Source organism: Carcharhinus amblyrhynchos, chromosome 9 (genome assembly GCF_965287045.1).
Source record: "Carcharhinus amblyrhynchos chromosome 9, sCarAmb.v2.hapA, whole genome shotgun sequence".
Classification (NCBI taxonomy): domain Eukaryota; kingdom Metazoa; phylum Chordata; class Chondrichthyes; order Carcharhiniformes; family Carcharhinidae; genus Carcharhinus; species Carcharhinus amblyrhynchos.
In genome coordinates this window covers 22,503,642-22,523,697 of record NC_137332.1, presented here as the reverse complement: position 1 = coordinate 22,523,697, position 20,056 = coordinate 22,503,642, and the positions used below count along the sequence as shown (strand labels likewise).

Below are 20,056 nucleotides of genomic sequence, written 5' to 3'. Positions count from 1 at the left end.
AAACCCACACAGACGCTGGGAGAACGCACAGACTCCACACAGACAGTGACCCAAGGCTGGAATTGAACCCGGGTCCCTGGCGCTGTGAGGCAGCAATGTTAACCACTGAGCCACCGGACTGCCCTGACACTGAGCTTCATTATATCTGTATAGGAAGCTGAGGAGAGCGAGAGGTCAGAGTGGGAGTGACTGGTGAACAGAAATCAAGGCCACAATTATGGACTAAATCAAGGCGCCCCCACCCCAAAACAATCATCCAAACTGCATTTGGTCTCCCAGAGTAGAGGAGACCACATCACGATCAGGGAAAGCACTTGCAGAACTAAATTGAAAGAGTGTACAAGTTAATGCTGTTTCACCTGGAAGGGGGAAAGGTCAACAATCTGAACTGATTGCTGTATTTCTTTATCTGAATAGAGATGGTTAAAATTCTGAAAGGCTTTGATAGAAGTGACACAGACAGAGGGTGGAATTTTACCACCTCGCTTGGGAGAGATTGAAAGCTCCTGCCCGAGGAGATTTCCGTTGTTGGACCCTCGCCCATACCAATTGCATGACTGGTGAGGTGGTAGAATTCCAGCCAGAGTGTTCCTGTTCATGGGATGGAACAAAACTTGAGGTCATGAATCGACCAGGAAATACTGAAACAAATGGGTTGCTCCCGCGGTGAGTAGTTGAATAGTAGGGAGGCATTTAAGAGGAAGCAATGAATAGATGGTCATGCTGATTTGATTTGGTTTGTTATTGTTACATGTATTAGTAGACAGTGAAAAGTATTATTTCTTGAGCGCTATACCAACAAAGCATACCAGTTATAGAGATGGAAAGGAGAGAGTGCAGAATGTAGTGTTACGGTCAGCTGATAAGAGTTAGATAAGAAAAGATGGGAGGTGACTCAAACAGCATTAACACTTGCGTAGACCAGTTGGGCCGAATGGCCTGTTTTTGTGCTGTGCTGTATGTTCTGTGTAATTGTTTGACGAGGAGAGGCAAGAGAATTATAGAATCCCTACAGTGCAGAAGGAGGCCATTTGACCCATCGGTTCTGCACCAACCAGAATCCCACCAAGACCTTATTCCTGTAACCCCATGTATTTACCCTGCTAATCCCTCTGACACTAGTGTCAACTTATGGCCAATCACCTAACCCACGCATCTTTGGACTGTGGGAGGAAACCAGAGCGCCCAGACAAAACCCACGCAGACACGGGGAGAACGTGCAAAATCTGTACTGACAGTGACCCAAGGCCAGGAATTGAACCTGGAACCCTGGCACTGTGAGGCAGCAGTGCTAACCACTGAGCCAACCTGCTGACAATATGGCCACCATGAAAATGCTGAGATAATCTTCACTGTGTTTTATTATTTGGCACTGGCCTTCAGGAGCTAGGGTGTAAAGTTCCCCACCACCATGCCCCCCCAGTCCACCTCCTGGCACGCAAAAGGGTTGCTGCCCGTGAGAGAGAGCACTGCATTGTAAGAAGCTAATTGGAGTAGTTCAGCAGCCCAGTTTCTGAAATTAGAATTGAAATTAAATTTTAAGGATTGCATTTTCCTTGCGGTTACAAAACACTCCTCCGAGAATTACTAAAGCTGCAAGCTGCATTATTCACTCGACTGGTGTCTCAGCGGCAAGGTACAGGATGTAAGAGTCCTTGGGCACACACAGCAGGGCTGTGCATGGAATATAGAAGCAGAATTATTCAGTGCTCATTTGTCCAGCACAGAATGACCTGTCCCTGGTTTGAAGTTCAGCCGATGATTGTATTGGGTAGTTTAATTTCCCCGATGATTCAATCACACTAAGCAGCACCCAGAGTGGAATTGTGCAGGGCAGATCAGCAGAAAGGGCATTATATTGCAATAATATTTGAGACTGGCACATCAGTAAAGCCTGTTAATTTGAAGAAGACGCTGAAGTTTTTTTTTGCCTAGGCTAATGAGATATTATATTGAATGAACCAGCCACCATCAGTACAAAGCTGTCACTCCCATAAACATAATTAAGAACTGCGTTTTTCATTAAGAAAAATTTAAGCTCAATGCCATACATGGCTGTCAGTGAATTCCGCGCAGAGATCTCCTGTCAGAGCTAATTGCACTTTTAATCCCGAGCCCCTACTTTGCATGTTGTTTGGTTAAGATCCCCAAAGGATATGTTGCATCGCTGCTCTGATCTGCTGTGTTTTCTACCATCAGGTCATGTCCAAATTGCACAAGTTCCCAACCGGAATGAAGCAGATAGTCCCGGAGAGATCAGCTACAGCTACATATTCAGCCTGCTGGAGAAACTGGGATACCAAGGTTACATAGGCTGTGAATACGCTCCAAAAGGTGGGCTGCCCAGAACTTGCATTGCCTTCAGACTTTCCACTATTTAGACATGACTAGCACAGGACTGAAATTGGCAAGTGTACATTACTAATCATAGAGTCAAACAGAACAGAATGAGGCCATTTGGCCCATTATGTCACTGCCAGCTCTCCTAATCATAGAATCCCTACAGTGTAGAAGGAGATCATTCGGCCCATCGAGCCTGCATCAACAACAATCCCACCCAGGCCCTATCCCCATAACCCAACATATTTACCCCGTAGTCCCCCAGACACTCAGGGTCAATTTAGCATGGCCAATCCACCTAACCCACACACCTTTGGACTGTGGGAGGAAACCGGAGCATCCAGAGGAAACCCACACAGACACGGGGAGAATGTGCAAACTCCACACAGACAGTAACCTGAAGCTGGAATTGAACCTGGGTCCCTGGCGCTATGAGGCAGCAGTGCTAACCACTGTGCCACCATACCGCCCTCTTTGATGCAGCTACCCAAATAATCCCAATGCCTATCCCTTGGCCAAAACAGCATCGCATTTTTTGCCTTTTTATGTATTTATCCAGTTCCCTACTGCCCCAACAGGGAATACATTCCATAGAGACATAGAAACTAGATGCAGGAGTAGGCCATTCAGCCCTTCGAGTCTGCTCCACCATTCATTATGATCATGGCTGGTCATCAAATTCAATATCCTGAACCCACTTCCTCCTCATATCCATTGATCCCTTTAGGCCCAATATCTTCTCGAAATCAGATTTTGGCCTCAACTACTTTCTGTGGCAGTGAATTACATAAATTTCTCCTCACTTCAGTTCTAAAAGGTTTACCTCTTATCCTCAAACTACGACCCCTAGTTCAGGACTCCCCCATCATTGGGAACATTCTTTCTGAATCTATCCTAACTCCATTAGAATTTTACAAGTTTCTATGAGATCTCCTCTCATTCTTCTAAACGCGAATGAATCTAATCCTAACCAGCTTAGTGTTCCTTAGTATGACAGACCTGCCATCCCAGGAATCAGCCGTAGGAATCTGAAATCCTCCTCCTCACACCATCTTTTCAGCCACATATTCATCCTATATATCCTGCTGTTTCGACTAGCATGTGGCAGAGTTGTAATCCTGAGATCACTACCTTTGAGGTCCTACTTTCCAGCTTGCTTCCTAGCTCCCTATATTCTACTTTTAGGATTTCGTCTCTTTTTTTCCCTATGTCATTTGTACCAATGTGCACTGTGACCACAGGCTCTTTACTCTTCCCCTTCAGAATGTTCTGCAGTCGTTCCGAGATATCCTTGACCTTAGCGCCAAGGAGGCAACTTGTTGACTCTTTTGCATCCACAGAAACACCTATCTATTCCCCTTACAATTGAATAATTATTGCATTCCCACATTTTATCCTCCTCCCCTCTGTAGCAAAACCAATGAATTTGGCTGTTGCTGTTTGCCCCTGAAAGGCCATTCCCCTCAGCAGTATCCAAAGCAGTATATCTGTTTTGCAGGGCAGTGGCCACAGGAGATTCCTGCTCTGCCTGGTGACCATCTATTTCCTTCCTGCCTCTGGAGTCTGAGACTGTGCTGTGACTACCCCTCTATATGTGCCCTCTGACTCGGGGATGCTCCACAGAGTCCCCAGCCGCCACTCCAGCTCTGAAACTCGAGCTGGAGACACTTCCTGCACACATGCTGACCCAGGGGACTGGAAATGTCCCCAGCCTGCCACATAGAATCATAGAACCCTACAGTGCAGAAAGAGGCCCTTCGGCCCATCGAGTCTGCACCGAACACAATCCCACCCAGGCCCTACCCCCATATCCCTACATTAATCCCTCTAACCTCCGCTACCCTGGACACCAAGGGCCAATTTCTTAGCATGGCCAATCAACCTAACCCGCACATCTTTGGGCTGTGGGAGGAAACTGGAGCACCCGGAGGAAACCCACGCAGACACGAGGAGAATGTGCAAACTCCACACAGACAGTGACCCGAGCCGGGAATCGAACCCAGGACCCTGGAGCTGTGAAGCAGCAGTGCTAACGAGCGGCACGATTTCCTACATGGAGCAAGGGGAGCAAACCATAGCTTGGAGCTCTCCTGTCATGTCTCGCCCCTTTAAATTAAACTTTTTAAAGATGTTTCAGATTATATCCAATTCTCTCGGGTCCTTCCTTCCTGCTCCTCGTTACTACCGAATATAACCTTTACAAACCATAAACCACAGAAATGATATCTGAGACTACAAGTGATAAAATGATTAAATACTTTACCTGACCTTTCTACTTACCAGTCAGCTCTTTTGCTTGTGTCCTCTACCATTGCAGCAGGGTAAGACCACATCTTGCTTTTCATAGAATTCCTACAATGTAGAAAGAGACCATTTGGCCCATCGAGTCTGCACCGACCACAATCCCACCCAGGCCCTATCCCCATAACCCCATTTACCTTGCTGATTCCCCCTGACACTAAGGGGCAATATAGTGTAGCCAATCCACCTAACCTGCACTTCTTTAGACGGTGGGAGGAAACCGGAGCACCCGGAGGAACCCACGCAGACCACAAGGAGAACGTGCAAATTTCGCACAGACAGTGACCCGAGCTGGGAATCGAACCCAGAGGTACCCGGAGCTGTGAGGCAGCAGTGCTAACCACTGTGCCACTGTGCCGCCCCTTTTACCTTGCTTATCCTCCTCACAGTGCCAGTTAGAGGAAGAGGGAGGGAAACACTAATGTAGTGTTTCATGTATAAACGCTCCTTGACACCAGTCCTTCCTCCACTCACAATACAGTCAAGGTGACTGACTGTGGCAACTTCTCCCAGAATACTCCTCGATCGGATGGAGGGGTACAAGTGGACTGGGCAGCATAAGGGGTAGTGGGGGCTAAATGTCCCTTACGGGCTTGGATTGGGTGCAGGCCCCAGCAAGTGCCAGGGGCCTGCAGTAGCAGGGGCCTGACAGCTCTCTTTCTGTCTGTCTGTCAGACTCTTCTGTAAGGCTTGCACATGCACAGTAGCTCCCTCGTCAGGCTGGCTGATGAATTAAGCCCAGCCCAGTGTCTGCAGCAGCTAGAAACAGTCTACACCACTTTTTCAATGACTAAGTGTATAAAATTGGGTGTGAAAACTTGCTCAGAAAACAGAACAGGAACTGTACCATATTCACGCTAGCTGGACACGTGGAATCAATCTCGTAAAATTCCACTTGTGGTATTTTCTGAGCCAGTTAGTTGCTAGGGCTTGTCACAAATTATCTTCTCCCTTATTAATATGTTGTTTCCATTGGGTGTGTAAACATACCGTCAAAGTGTCAATATATCCTCTGTTGAATCCTATATGAGAAGCTGTACACTGACTGTACAAACATATATTAGAAGATTAGAAGTGTTTGTTCATGGTAAATTAGAAAACATCCCTTAATAATAAAAACAGGAGTATTTCAGTACATTGACAGTGTATTGTTCTGCTGAAGTGGTGCAGTGGTTAGCAATGTTGAATCACAGCAGCGGGAACACAGGCTTGATTCCCAGCTTGAGTCACTGTCTGTGGGGAGTCTACACATTCTCTTCATGTCTGCGTGTGTTTCCTCCAGGTGCTCTGGTTTCCTCTCACAGTCCGAAAGATGTGCTGGATAGGTGAATTGGCCATTCTAAATTCTCCTTCAGTGTAACTGAACAGGTGCTGGAGAGTGGCGAGTAGAGGATTTTCACAGTAATTTCATTGCCGTGTTAACGTAAGCCTACTTTTGACAATAATGAATAAACGTAAACGTAAAATTTAATTTAATATATTGCTGAGACATTCACTGGGCAAGTAAAAAATAAACAGTTGATTCAATCTTTTACAATAAATCAATGTTTCTGAGCTATAACATGAAGATGCTAGATGCTAGAAAATCGATTGTCGTGTCTTCATAAACAGAAAGAAAATATCAGTAGGTAAATTCTGGAACAATTTAACATTCTTGTAAAGTTTAAAAGAAACCGGGGCATCCGGAGGAAACCCACGCTGACACGGGGAGAATGTGCAGACTCCGCACAGACAGTGAACTAAGCTGGGAATTGAGCCTGGGTCCCTGGCTCTGTGAGGCAGCAGTGCTAACCACTGTGCTGCCCCTGGTGCTGTGAGACAACAGTACTAACCACTGTGCCACCGTGTTGCTCCCTGATGCTGTGAGGCTTCAGTACTAACCACTGTACCACTGTGCTGCCCCCTGATGCTATGAGGCAACAGTACTAACCACTGTACCACCATGCCACCCCCTGATGCAGTGAGACAACAGTACTAACTACTGTACCACCATGCCACCCCTGGTGCTGTGAGACAACAGTACTAACCACTGTGCCACCATGCCACCCCTGGTGCTGTGAGACAACAGTACGAACCACTGTACCACCCCCTGGTGCTGTGAGACAACAGTACGAACCACTGTGCCACCATGCCACCCCTGGTGCTGTGAGACAACAGTACAAACCACTGTACCACCCCCTGGTGCTGTGAGACAACAGTACGAACCACTGTGCCACCCCCGGTGCTGTGAAGCTTCAGTGTGCTAACCGCTGTGACACTGTTGTGCCCCATTCTAATCATTTTTGGGATGGGTTTGCTGGTCACTATTGTCCAATTCAATACAATAGTTCAATACAATTTTTTTAAGGCCTCAAGTGAGTACACTAGAAGAATAGGAGGAGTTTCAGAGTATCAGGCTTGGCGACCATTATTTTTAAAACGTGAATTTATTTTATATTTTCTCTTCTTTTAAAACAGGCAACACCGTAGATGGCCTTGGCTGGCTGAGGAGATACTGGAGGAACCGAGACTCCGAGAAGCCGGCTGACGGAGCTGAATGTCAGTAATAGAGACGAGGAGTAATTTGCTGCATTTCCTAATTGACTAACAACAGTTTAATTTCTATGAAATCGAATTCTAATTCAGACTGAATTTACGGCTGGTAAAGGATGATCATTTGAGCAAACGGTCATAAGGCAACCTTCCTTCACAGCTTGAGAACAGGTCTGTAGATAAGAAAATGTGGAGTTTAAAGATATTAGGAAGGTCAAACTCACACTCCACCCTTCACCCCTCAGCGGAGGTTCTGCAAAATGATTCCTTGATCCCTAAGGATTATAAAACAGAATTCTATTTAATTGACCTCATCATCTGCTTTCAGTGGTAGTGTGTTGTCCATCATTGTTGGAAAACATCACTTCTCCCCATCCCAAATGGATATCGCCTGTATCTCAGTTAACCCTCATAACAACATCCCCCATCAACTACTTACCAACTCTTAAGAACATAAGAACATAAGAAATAGGAGCAGGAGTAGGCCATTTCCTGTGAAAGAATCTACATTTTCTGCCTCAGCTGTTGTAGCCAATGGTCTGTTCCACATTGAATGAACATCAGGATACTTCTTCAAGTCCCAAGTCTCACTTGAGGCTAATTAATTTCTAAAGTCCTGGATCTTCCAGTTACATTGAAATGACTTGCTTCTTTCTGCATTCATTGGTAGGCCTCAACACTTTAAAAACTTTGAATCTTCCCTGCTGTCCCTCCACTTGAACTGAGACAAGTGTGGTTTTACACATCTCTCTTCACAACTTCAATCCCCGAAATCCCAGAGTAATTCCTGTCGCTATTCCCAGAATCCTGTAGAAACAGGATCCCTGCAGAGCAGAAGGAGGCCTTTTGGCCCATCGAGCCTGCACTGGTCCTATCCCTGTAACCCCCACATATTCACCCTGCTCATCCCCCTGACATTAATGAGCAATTTAGCATGGCTAATCCATCTAACCTGCGCATCTTTGGAGTCTGGGAGGAAATAGGAGCACTCGGAAGAAACCCATGAAGGCATGGGGAGAACATGCAAATTACACAAAGTCACCCAAGGCTGGAATTGAACTCAGGTCCCTGGCACTGTGAGGCAGCAGTGCTAACCACTCTGTCACAGCAATGACTTCTTAGCGAGTATAAGTTACCAAAGCATGTAACCATTCCAAATCTGATCTCATCAGCTATAGTCAGGTTTAGAATAACTGGAGTTAAATGTCACCAAGCATTTTCCCGGGATTTAATTAGATTTGCCTTCAGATACGTTAGGGATGGGCAATAAATGCTGGCCTTGCCAGTGACACTCACATTCCAAGGATGAATAAAAAGCACTTCATAATGATTACAAATTTTCAGGATGATCAGTAAGCACCCCCAGTTCCTTCCCCTGATTTACTGCAGGACAAAAATAAAGCTGTTTCCCTTAGCTATCTCAGAAGCAGCTTGATTGTAGTTATATCTGGTTAGTTTTCGATTATACAATTTAGTATTTCTTCATTATCTACATATTTGCTGTTACTTCCAAAATTATGCGTTAAAATCTATATTTGGCTCCTTAGCCAGTACAGCTAATTGGTCTCGGTTTCTAGACGTTGTTTATCTACCTTAGGTTTATTACCTAGCCACTTAGCTTGAAATCATCATCACATTTGACGTAAGTACATTCCTCCAGGTTATTTATGAATCATGTGAACAGTGGGGAGCTGACACAGATCTGTGTGCCATGCTGTTGCTCACTGTCATCCAGGCAGTGATTTTCCTTTCTGTTTTATCACCGCCTTTTGCCTTCACGTTGCCAAGTCACTTTTCAATCCAGCTGGCTTGATTGTCCCTCATTCCACGAGTCTCAATATAAAATAAACACAATGACAGGCTAGTCCAAGTTTTAATAATTTGCCTGATGAGGCAATATTCTTGTTTAGTGAACGGAATTGCTGCAAGTAGAGCCATAGAGGTTTACAGCATAGAAACAGGCCCTTCGGCCCAACATGTCCATGCCACTCTTTCTTTTTAATCCCCTAAACTCGTCCCAATTGCCCGCATTTGGACCATGTCCCATCTTTCCCATGTAACCATCTAAATGCTTTTTAAAAGACAAAATTATCCCCTAATCTCTACTACTTCCTCTGGCAGCTTGTTCCAGACACTCACCACCCTCTGCATGAAAAAATTGCCCCTCTGGACACTTTTGTATCTCTCCCCTCTCGCCTTAAACCTATGCCCTCTAGTTTTAGACACCCCTACCTTTGGGAAAAAATATTGACTATCTCGCCGATCTATGCCCCTCATTATTTTATAGACCTCTATAAGATCACCCCTCAGCCTTCTACACTCCAGAGGAAAAAGTCCCAGCCTCTCCTTATAACTCAATCCATCAAATCCCGGTATCATCCCAGTCAATCTCTTTTCTCTTCATTTTACACCATAGCTGCTGTCCTACCTGCGTATCACGTTTCAACCAGGATGGTTTCCTATTTAAATTAGAAAACCATAAACTCTGCTCCTGATAGCAAGTATTTACATAGAATCCCTACAGTGCAGAAGGGGGCCATTCGGCTCATCGAGTCTGCACCGACCACAATCCCACACAGGCCCTATTCCCACAACTCCACATATATACCCTTCTAATCCCCCTAACACCAGGGTCAATTTAGCATGGCCAAACAACCTAAACCGCACATCTCTGGATTGTGGGAGGAAACTGGAGCACCCAGAGGAAACCTATGCAGACACGGGGAGCACGTGCAGACTTCACACAGTCACCTAAGGTCAGAATTGAACCCAGTTCTGTGGCACTGTGAGGCAGCAGTGCTGAACTCAAATGATCAAGGGATTGTCACATTTTTTTAAAGAGTTAACACTATATTCACATCAAAAAATAAAGAGTGAGAGGATTTGAGCACCTCTCACAGTCCACATTACTTTGATTTGGCTCGGCATCCTTTTTTGTTAGAATACATGATTTGGTGTTTAAGTTTATTTATTGGTGTCACAAGTAGGCTTGCATTAACACTGCAGTGAAGTTACTGTGAAAATCCCCTAGTCACTACACTCTAGTGCCTGTCGGGATGCACTGCATGGCCAAAGCACCTAAACCAGCACATCTTTCAGACTGTGGGAGGAACCTGAACCACTCGGAGAAAACCCACGTGGACACTGGGAGAACGTGCAGACAGTGACCCAAGCTGGGAATCGGGTCTCTGACACTGTGACACAGCAAGGTTAGCCATAGTTGTTGATGGGAGTGGGTGTTCCTCACACTTAAAGTTGACACCAATGTTGAGGGGAGCATTAGTTCATGGCGGAAGGGAGTACTGGTGACTAATGTATCTTGTTAATATAGTGGGTTATTAAACCAATGTTTTAACTCTGCAAGGAGGACTTAAATCAAGCTGGCTGTTTGCCGGTTGAAAAGATTTGAACACATTTGGCCTTTTCCTAACTATCATCAATTTTTACTCAAACAAAGCTGGCAGCTATGAGAAATGGAAATGCTACAGTGCTGTAATATAAACCACTCCTGTTGCATTAGTTGGTGATGCCATGTTGCGTGAGAGAATGCTGAATCGTGGCAATCATTATCCCATCCTTTAATGAAGGGACGCTGAATAAGTCTTTAGGTGGGAGGCGGTGGAGTAGTGGTATTGTCGCTGGAGTGGTAATCCAGAGACGGGGGGGGCCGGGTAATGCTCTGGGGCCCTAGGTTCAAACCCCACCATGGTTGATGGTGAAATTTGAATTCAATAAATACCTGGAATTATAAGTCTAATGATTCCCATGAAACCATTGTGAATTATCGTTAAAACCCATCTGGTTCACTAGTATCCTGTAGGGAAGGAAATCTGCCCTCCTTACCTGGTCTGGTCTACATGTGATTTCAGAGCCACAACAATGTGGTTGACTCTTTAAAAAAAATACCTTCAGGGATGAGCAATAATTGTTGGTCCAGCCAGTGATGCCCATATCCCATGAATAAAAAAAGTTGTAATAAGATGCATTATGATAATCCAGACCTCCAGATACAACAGTGTCACAAATCCCTTTTCAGCTAAGTGTAAGTTTTAAGTTTGTTTATTAGCGTCATAAGTAGCTTTACATTAACACTGCAATGAAGTTACTGTGAAAATCCCCTAGACGCCACGTTTCAGTACCTGTTTGGGTACACTAAGGGAGAATTTAGCATGGCCAATGTACCTAACCAGCACATTTTCAGGGAGGAAACTGAAGCACCTGGAGGAAACCCACGCAGACACAGGGAGAACATGCAAACTCCACACAGACAGTGACCCAATCGAAGCTGGGTCCCTGGCACTGTCAGGCAGCAGTGCTAACTTTTGTGACACTGGTGGATCAGTGTAATTGCTAAATTCTACTGCACAAGCCCACGATAATAAATGACAGTTCATTAAAAAACCCACTGGAATGCTTCATACCCATATATAGCATATTAAGTAACCAAACAAGGAAGATTTTGAAAGTGAACCTTGGATGGATCCAATCTCCATCTATTCCTGTGTTGCCAATCTGTTTGATCAGATCATGGCAATGCTGCTGGAACTACAGAGCACAAAGTGGTTTAATATTTAACACACGGTGCTGGGAAAGAAGAGAGACTGTGAGTTCTCTGGCTGCACATCCGTAATCTAATGCAGGAACGCCTGTGAAGGAAAAAACAAAAAAGCTCATTCTTATTAAGTCAATTTCACTATAGTTGAGTGAACGAAAAGAGAAAAAAAAATCAGTGGAACTAGTATAGGTATCGACAGGGAGCTGTCAGGCACACAGATCCACAGAACTAAATCCACACATCTGGCAGCTGAGCACAGGAAGCGTCTAATTCAACGACAGCCCACAAGACGCACGACTCTGTGGGTTCCCAATGCTGTCAGGAGTTGATAATGTTTGGTCCTTAGTGAAAAATGCCTTTGGTTGGAAGACATTTATCCTTAGCAATACATTAGTACAAAAGTGTCTCTACGGGAGAGTAATAATGTACAAGAACACCCCAACCTCCCCGTCCACCTGCTTGTGCTCGGACTTAGCTCAGAGGTCCTCCTGCTCTCATCCTCCCTAACTCAGCAACAGCAGGAGTGGGTTAAGCTCCACCTCCCACCCTAGTCAGAGTGGTCTATTCCTTAGGTGGAGGGCTACACATGGACATGTGGCTGTGGCCAATACTGGGGAGAGAGGGGGGGGAACGTCATAAGAAGAGACGACTTACCTTTCAGAGCTTCCTGAACTAGTTACCTGACCATCAGATTCAGCCAATCCTGGAGGAGAGGCAAGAGGGAGCCCAGGTACAATGAGCTTACTGCCAATCTGTTCTGCCGCCTTTGCATTTAGGTGCCTGCCCAGTGTTCTGATAACCATGCTAGATGGAAACGTCCTAATGCCTTTGCTATTTCCATGGCTTTGGTTGGCTTTGATTTGATTTATTATTGTCACATGTATTAGTATACAGTGGAAAGTATTGTTTCTTGCACGCTTTACAGACAAAGCTTACCGTTCATAGAGAAAGAAACAGGAGAGTACAGAATGTAGTGTTACAGTCATAGCTAGGGTGTGAGGAAAGATCAACTTAATGCGAGGTGGGTCCATTCAAAAGTCTGATGGTAGCAGGGAAGAAGCTTTTCTTAAGTTGGTTGGTACGTGACTTCAGACTTTTGAATCTTTCTCCCGACGGAAGAAGGTAGAAGGGAGAATGTTCAGAGTGCGTGGGGTCCTTAATTATACAGGCTGCTTTGCCGAGGCAGTGTGAAGTGTTGACAGAGTCAATGGATGGGAGGCTGGTTTGCGTGTACCAAACTTGTACCTGTGCCGGAGTATAGAAGAACATGGTGGGCTGAAGTATTCATTATGTACTGCAAAAACCAAATCGCTTCATTAAAACATGCAAGTAACTCTGAATGTAGAAACAGGTCAAAATTGATATCTCTAATGAAAGATTTTAGTGAAATTAGATGCTTTCTGCCATCTCTCTCCTTGAACCTGCTGTTTACCTTTCCATCCTTGTGCAAGATCACGCTGCAATAATCAAGATGTAATTGAAAGGTTGTAGATGAAAGGAAGGAAAGATAATTGGCATGCCAAAAATATAGTTAAAGCCCTGGGACAAACATGAGCTTCGTACCGTGGGATTCATAAGAGACGGGAAACTATATTAGAAAAGAGTAATGCTGCATAAAAGGACCTGATACTAATCAAGAGGGACATACCAGCAGCAGATAAGGGGAAGCAGACTGTCAATTGGGTGGAAGAATGTAATACCCAGGGAAAGAAGTTAATACTTTGGAATCATTATAGATTAGCAGGGCAAGGATGAGAAATTGTGATGTTATTATTCAAGTTTTTGAAAAGCAGAGAAAGGGAGAGTGCTGATTACAGGAGATTTTAATCAGCTAGTAATTAAGTAGTAGAACAATGAGAGTTTTTTTGAACAGGTAGCATAAATTCAGGCAACCTTTCAGGATTGCGTAGAATATTTTTACAACTTCCACAAATGCACCATAGAGAGCATTCATTCATATGGCTCCTGCTCTGCCCAAGACCGCGAGAAACTACAAAAGGTCCCGAATGTAGCCTAATCCATCATGCAAACCAGTCACCCATCCATTGACTCTGTCTACACTTCCCGCTGCCTTGGCAAAGCAGCCAGCATAATTAAGGACCCCACGTATCCTGGACATTCTCTCTTCCACCTTCTTCCTTCAGGAAAAAGACACAAAAGTCTGAGGTCACGTACCAACTGACTCAAGAACAGCTTCTTCCCTGCTGCCATCAGACTTTTGAACCTACCTTGCATTAGGTTGATCTTTCTCTACACCCTAGCTATGACTACAATACTACATTCTGCATTCTCTCCTTTCATGGAATCCCTACAGAGCAGAAGTAGGCTGTTCGGCCCATCGAGCCTACACTGCCAATAATCCCACTCAGACCCTATCCCTGTAAACCCAGGTATTTACCCTAGTAATCCCCTAACCTACGCATCTGGGGGCATTAAAGGGCAATTTAGCGTGATCAATCCACCTAACCCACGCATCTTTGGAATGTGGGAGGAAACTGGAGCACTCGGAGGAGACCAACACAACCACAGGAAGAATGTGCAAACTCCACACAGAGAGTCATCCAAGGCTGGGAATCAAAACCAGGTCCCTGGCACTGTAAAGCAGCAGTGCTAACCACTGTGCCACCCTTTTCTAGGATGGAAGTGCTTCCCTTCTCTATGAATGGTATGCTTTGTTTGTATAGCATGCAAGAAACAATATTTTTACACTGTATACCTAATATGTGTGACGAAAATAAATCAAATCAGAAATATAAAACTTTGGGGAGTACATGGCCATCCATTAACTGGCATTTATTAAGCAGACCTGGTGAATTTTTGGTAACCATTGAGTGTCACTGGCAAATTAGGTTTACAGTAGAGCTTGGAGCAACGGGGTTATAAAATATCAGTGTCAGGTTTCTTGATTTGAAGGCTATCAGAAGTGAATTTGGGCAGAAACAGTTGTAAATAAAAATGTTGGGGCCATGTTGGGCAGGAAAAATATAGACATTTTGGAAAAGGTGTAAACGATGAAATAGGATTTGGGACATTTGATCGGAGACGGAGAGGAACATGCAGTGGGAAAGGAGGACCCAGTTGTCACAGACCATGTAGGTACCAACAGCATAGGCAGGGTAAAGAAAGTGGTTCTGCATAGTCAGGATGAGAAGCTTGGCACCAAGTTGGGAAGCAAAACCTCAAAGGTCATAATCTTAGAATCACATGCAAATTGGCATGGGATAAATCAGATTAGAGAAATGAATGGTTGGCTCAAAGACTGGTTTAGGAGAAGTGCGTTCCAGTTCGTGGGGGCCAGTTCATGGGGGCAGTGGCATCAATTCCGGGCAAAGTGGAATCTGTACTCTTTGGATGGTCCACACTTGAAACTTGCTGGGATTGTTGCACTTGTGAGCTACATATTTAGGGAAGTAGAGGGGGTTTTGAAACTAAACACTGGGAACAAGGGATCAAATTTGGGGAGATGTGGTAAATCAAAGAGTAGGGTTTTATGCCCGCATAAACTTCCCATGGGATCTTCACTTGGTGCACTCCACGGTGGTTCAGGAAACCTGCTGGCGGCCAGTGTGAAATTGATTTGCAATTGCTAACAGGATTTGCAATCCGCTAATGACCGCAATCTTCCACCTGCACCCAATTCTTCATGAATCCAGCATGTTGATCCACTACACATCTGGAACAACATGGAGTGTAGAAATCAGAATTCCCCTGAACAATGCCTGGAGCTGTCTCTGGATTTCAGGATGGAGGCTGATATCCACCCAGGGTCCTGGAACACCACTGTAGTGGGTGAGGGGAGCATCTACAGGTGGATCTTCCAGATCCAGCGTCAGCGAGGAGATCCAACTTCCAGCCTCAATATGTTCCTGGAGTGCACTACAGAGGTGAGGGGAGAATGACTGCCCTTGTCATCAAGGCAGTATTTGATTAATTATAGCATCAAGGAGCCCTAGTAAAACTGGAGCCAATGGGAATCAGGTGGGAAAATTCTCCACTGGTTGGAGTCAGATCTGGCACAAAGGAAGATGGTTGCGATGCTTTAAGGTCAATCATCTCATTCCGGGACAACACTGCAGGAGTTCCTCAAGGTAGTGTCCTAAACCCAAACATCTTCAGCTTCATCAATCACCTTCCTTCCATCATACGGACAGAAGTGAGGGTTTTCACTGACAATTGCACAATGTTTGGCGCTACTCATGACTATTCAGACACTAAAGCAGTTCATGACCAAATGCAGCAAGATCTGGGCAATATCCAGGCTTGGACTACAATGACAAATGACATTTGTGCTGCACAAGGGCCAGGCAATGATCATCTCCAACAAGAGGGGATCTAACCATTGTTCCTTGACATTCAATGGCATTACCATTGCTGCATCTTCCACTACCAATATCTCAGGAGTTACCATTGTTCAGAAAACTGAACTGGACTAGCCATATTAATACTGTGGCTATCAGAGCAGGTCAAAGGCTAGAAATTCTGGATCAAGTAACTCATCTTTTACCCCGCAACTGCCAAGCCTGTTCACTATCTACAAGGCATAAGTCAAGAGAATGATGGAATGCTCTCCACTTGCCTAGGTGAATGCAGCTCCAACAACACTCAAGGAGTTTGCATATATCAGTAAAACATAATGCTAAGCAAGTACATTGAGGTAAGAAGGTGAAAAAGTTCAAAATCATTGGGGTAACAGTGAAAGAAAATGCTCGAATTGTAATCCAGATATAATGGAAATAACACAACATGGAAATCACCACTGAATTTAGGAGTAAGTTTAATTCAAAGTAACAAATAAAAGATGGTTCACTCAGAGACAAGGAAGATAAGAATAGTGGTCTGCAATAAAATTGTCAGCAAATGGCACTGGTGGTGAGCACGGCTGCCTCACAGCAGCAGGGATCCGGGTTCAAGTCTGGCCTCGGGTGATGATGTGTAGTTTGCACATTCTCCCCGTATCTGTGTGGGTTTCCTCCCACTATCTGAAAATATGCCTCCATGCGCAACTGCCTTCAGTGTCCCATGATGTGTTGGTTAGAGGGATTAGTGGGGTAAATACATTGGATTACGGGGATAGGGCCTCGGTTGGATCTCTATCAGAGAGTCAGTGCAGATTTGATGGGCCATATGGCCTCCTTCTGCACTGCAGGGATTCTTTGAAAACACTGGGATCTTAAAGGATCCCCAACCACCATGTCATTCTCCCCTCCTTGCCATCATAGTGAGTTTGGAGGGCAAATAGCATTTATTCAGGTGGGAGCAGTTCCTGCCACTTTCCAGTCTCCAACCCAATTAAGTTCCTGCTGGGAAGTGCCTTCCAATCCCATTACCAATTGAGGCCCTTAGGTTGCCAATTAGTGTCTACTTAAGTGCCTCATCCAAGATTGAGTGGTACCTCATGTTCTAAAAAAACGCTGAACAGCTAGTAAGAAGAAAAAAGATGGTTATCAACACTGGTTTACAAAAGGCAGGTCTCCAATTTCACTGATGTTGTAACCGGCTAAATAAATGAGAATGCAGACTTGCAATATGCTAATTCTTTATTTATTCAGGCTCTCGCTAGGGATTTATAGATAAAAAGAAAGTGCACAGGGGTCCAGGAGGAAGTTGCAAATTAAATTATTAATTGGTTAGATAATGGGAAACAGCATCAGTATTGATGGTGAGTCTTTCAGCTAGATAATTGGGTAACTGTGACTGGTAAAGTTCTTGATGGTCTTTAATGGCACTCCCGCTGTTCACATTTAACAATTGTCTTGCGATGTACATTATCCAAGAATGTTCAGTTGAACTTTCAGGGTATTTTTGAACCCCATCCTCCCAGTGCAAACCAGCCACGTGTGCAGTCAAAATCCATCAGGCAACTTTCTTGATGTCACATCTTCTAACCTCTGCTTCTCAGCAGACAACTGGGCAGCACTGCTGCCTCACAGCTCCAGGGACCCTGGGTTCAAAGCCGGCCTCGGGTCACTGTCTCGTGTGGAGTTTGCGCATTCTCCCCTCGTCTGCATGGGTTTTCTCGGTGCTCCACAGCCCAAAAATGTGCAGGTTAGTGTTATTGGCCATGCTAAATTGCCCCTTAGTGTCAGGGGGATTAGCTGGGTAAATATGTGGGGTGATGGGGGTAGAGCCTGGGTGGGCTTGCTGTCAGTGCAGGCTCAATGGGCCAAATGGCCTCTTTGCAATGCAAGGATTTTATGATTAAAAACAAAGATGCCCACCTGGTTATGGTGGGCCCTTCCGATAAATACACAAATTACAGTCAGCTGAGGTTATGGTGCTGTACACAACTGCAATTTTTATCCCACTCCCATTCAATTTAATTCTCACCCAATTTGCCTGAACAGCCCCCTTGGGCTGGGTGAGTCTCCAATATTACAAAAAGCCTGAAACTCTTTGGCTTGAATCTGGTTGTTTTGAGCACTAGAAATGAAAGATCATAGGATAAGTTTGAAAGGAGAACCAGGTTGAGATGAGAGAATAAGTTTAAAGCCCCACAGCACTGAAAGGACAAACATTCCACACTTTTTAATGAACCTTAACACTATCTATTTTTCTGTCAATTTTCCCATTTACAAGGGACAGAATGATGCAATGCCTACTAAAGAAACTAATTAGGTTTGAGACTTCCATCAAGCAGGCAATGCAAATAAAACAAAGGATCAAAAGTATGCACCCAGCTGTATGGCACAAATATGTACAAAGCATCAGATAACGAAAAATGATGGTAATAATTATCACAAAGCCATAAAATAACCCTTTTCTGCTTGGCACTGTAAGCCTCAGGAGTGGAATAATTTCTGAATGCTAAAGACATTCAATGTCTTCTATTCAGATTCATCTTGGCCTACTCCTGAGGCCCCCAACATCACAGATGCTAGTGTTTAGTCAAATTGATTAAGATTATGGCTGATCTGTGTGTTGTGAACTCCACGTTAACTGCGACTCTCGATAATCTTTGATTCCCTCGCCTAACAAGAATCTGTCTTCCCTGCCTAAGTTCTCATCTGTCCTAAAAGGGCAGCCGTTAATTTTAGAACAGTGTCCTGCTAGTTCTGGATTCACCCACAAGAGGAAACATGCATTCCCTGCCCAGCATGTCAAGACCATTCAGAATCTTGGGTACTTCAGCCAAGTCATCCCTCACTCTTCTAAACCTCATTGGAAACGAGCCTAGTCTGCCCATCCTTTCCTCACAAGACAACCCACTCATTATAGCTATCAATCCAATAAGCTCTCTCTGAACCCTCTCCTCTACGTTTATATCATAGAATCCCTACAGTGCAGAAGGAGACCATTCAGCTCATCAAGTCTTCACTGAACACAATCCCACCCAGGGCCTATCCTTATAACCCCATGCATTTATCCTAGCTGGTCTCCTTGACACTAAGGGGCAATTTATCACGACCAATCCACCTAACCCGCACATCTTTGGAGTGTGGGAGGAAGCCAGAAGAAACCCACGCAGGCATGGGGAGAATGTGCAAACTCCACAAAGATTGTGACTCAAGCCAGGAATTGAACCCAGGTCCCTAAAATACAAGATCCAGTATTGCTTTTAACCCATTGCATCAGTTTGCAAGCTGTTTCGTTCAGAGTTTATTTCAAAGCTTTGTCCTTTTCATTTAGTTGCACACAAGTATTGTTTGAATGACAAGAACGACAGGGAAGGGAATTGAACAGTCGGAAAAAACTGATAGTTTTGTGTCCTGTTATACAGCTTGAGCTTTGATAGAGTGAGACATTAAATGTTACAGATAACTTTACCAGACTGATTACCACATTTACAAGCATCACCATGGCTGCTCTTGTTCAATGGCTGCAGCAATCAAATTCTACTAGAATTTACTAGGTTCCGTGACTTTTTATCTGTGTTTTGGAATTACATTCTGTGATTCCTTATTTTAAAAATTAAAGTTGTTAGAATATGGTGACCGAATCAGTCAAATTCTGTCACTGATAGACATGGAGATACATGATTTTCCTGGATTTTTGAAAACTCTTATTCTGAATTTGGCCCATTTTTCCACAAACCATCCAAAAATGAGGAAGATGAAACTACTGATGGAGGAGCAAAACAGTTATACAAAAAAAAATTACAGCACAGGGAAAAGGCCCTTCGGTCCATCCAAGTCTGCACCAACCATGCTGCCCGACTGAACTAAAACCCCCTAACCCTTCCGGGGACCATATCCCTCTATTCCCATTCTGTTCATGTATTTGTCAAGTCGCCCCTTTCAATAATATTGGAAGAGAATAAAAATTCACTGGCATCTGTATCCTATAGCTTAGAAAACATTTAAATAACAGAGATATACTGTTCACACAGGA

The 20,056-nt window shown here is 44.4% G+C and overlaps 1 protein-coding gene across 3 annotated transcripts in view; it reads left to right on the top strand.

Moving 5' to 3' along the window:
- Window positions 1-10,082, top strand: part of hyi (hydroxypyruvate isomerase) — a 68,514-nt gene extending 58,432 nt beyond the window's left edge. For all 3 annotated transcript variants that reach the window (XM_080195321.1, XM_080195320.1, XM_080195318.1), the window contains exons 8-9: window positions 2,200-2,334; window positions 7,099-10,082. In XM_080195321.1, the coding sequence (XP_080051447.1) occupies window positions 2,200-2,334; window positions 7,099-7,187 (224 nt within the window). In that variant the 3' untranslated portion in view covers window positions 7,188-10,082. The remainder of the gene's footprint in view (window positions 1-2,199; window positions 2,335-7,098) is intronic.
- The last annotated feature ends 9,974 nt before the right edge of the window (window positions 10,083-20,056 follow it).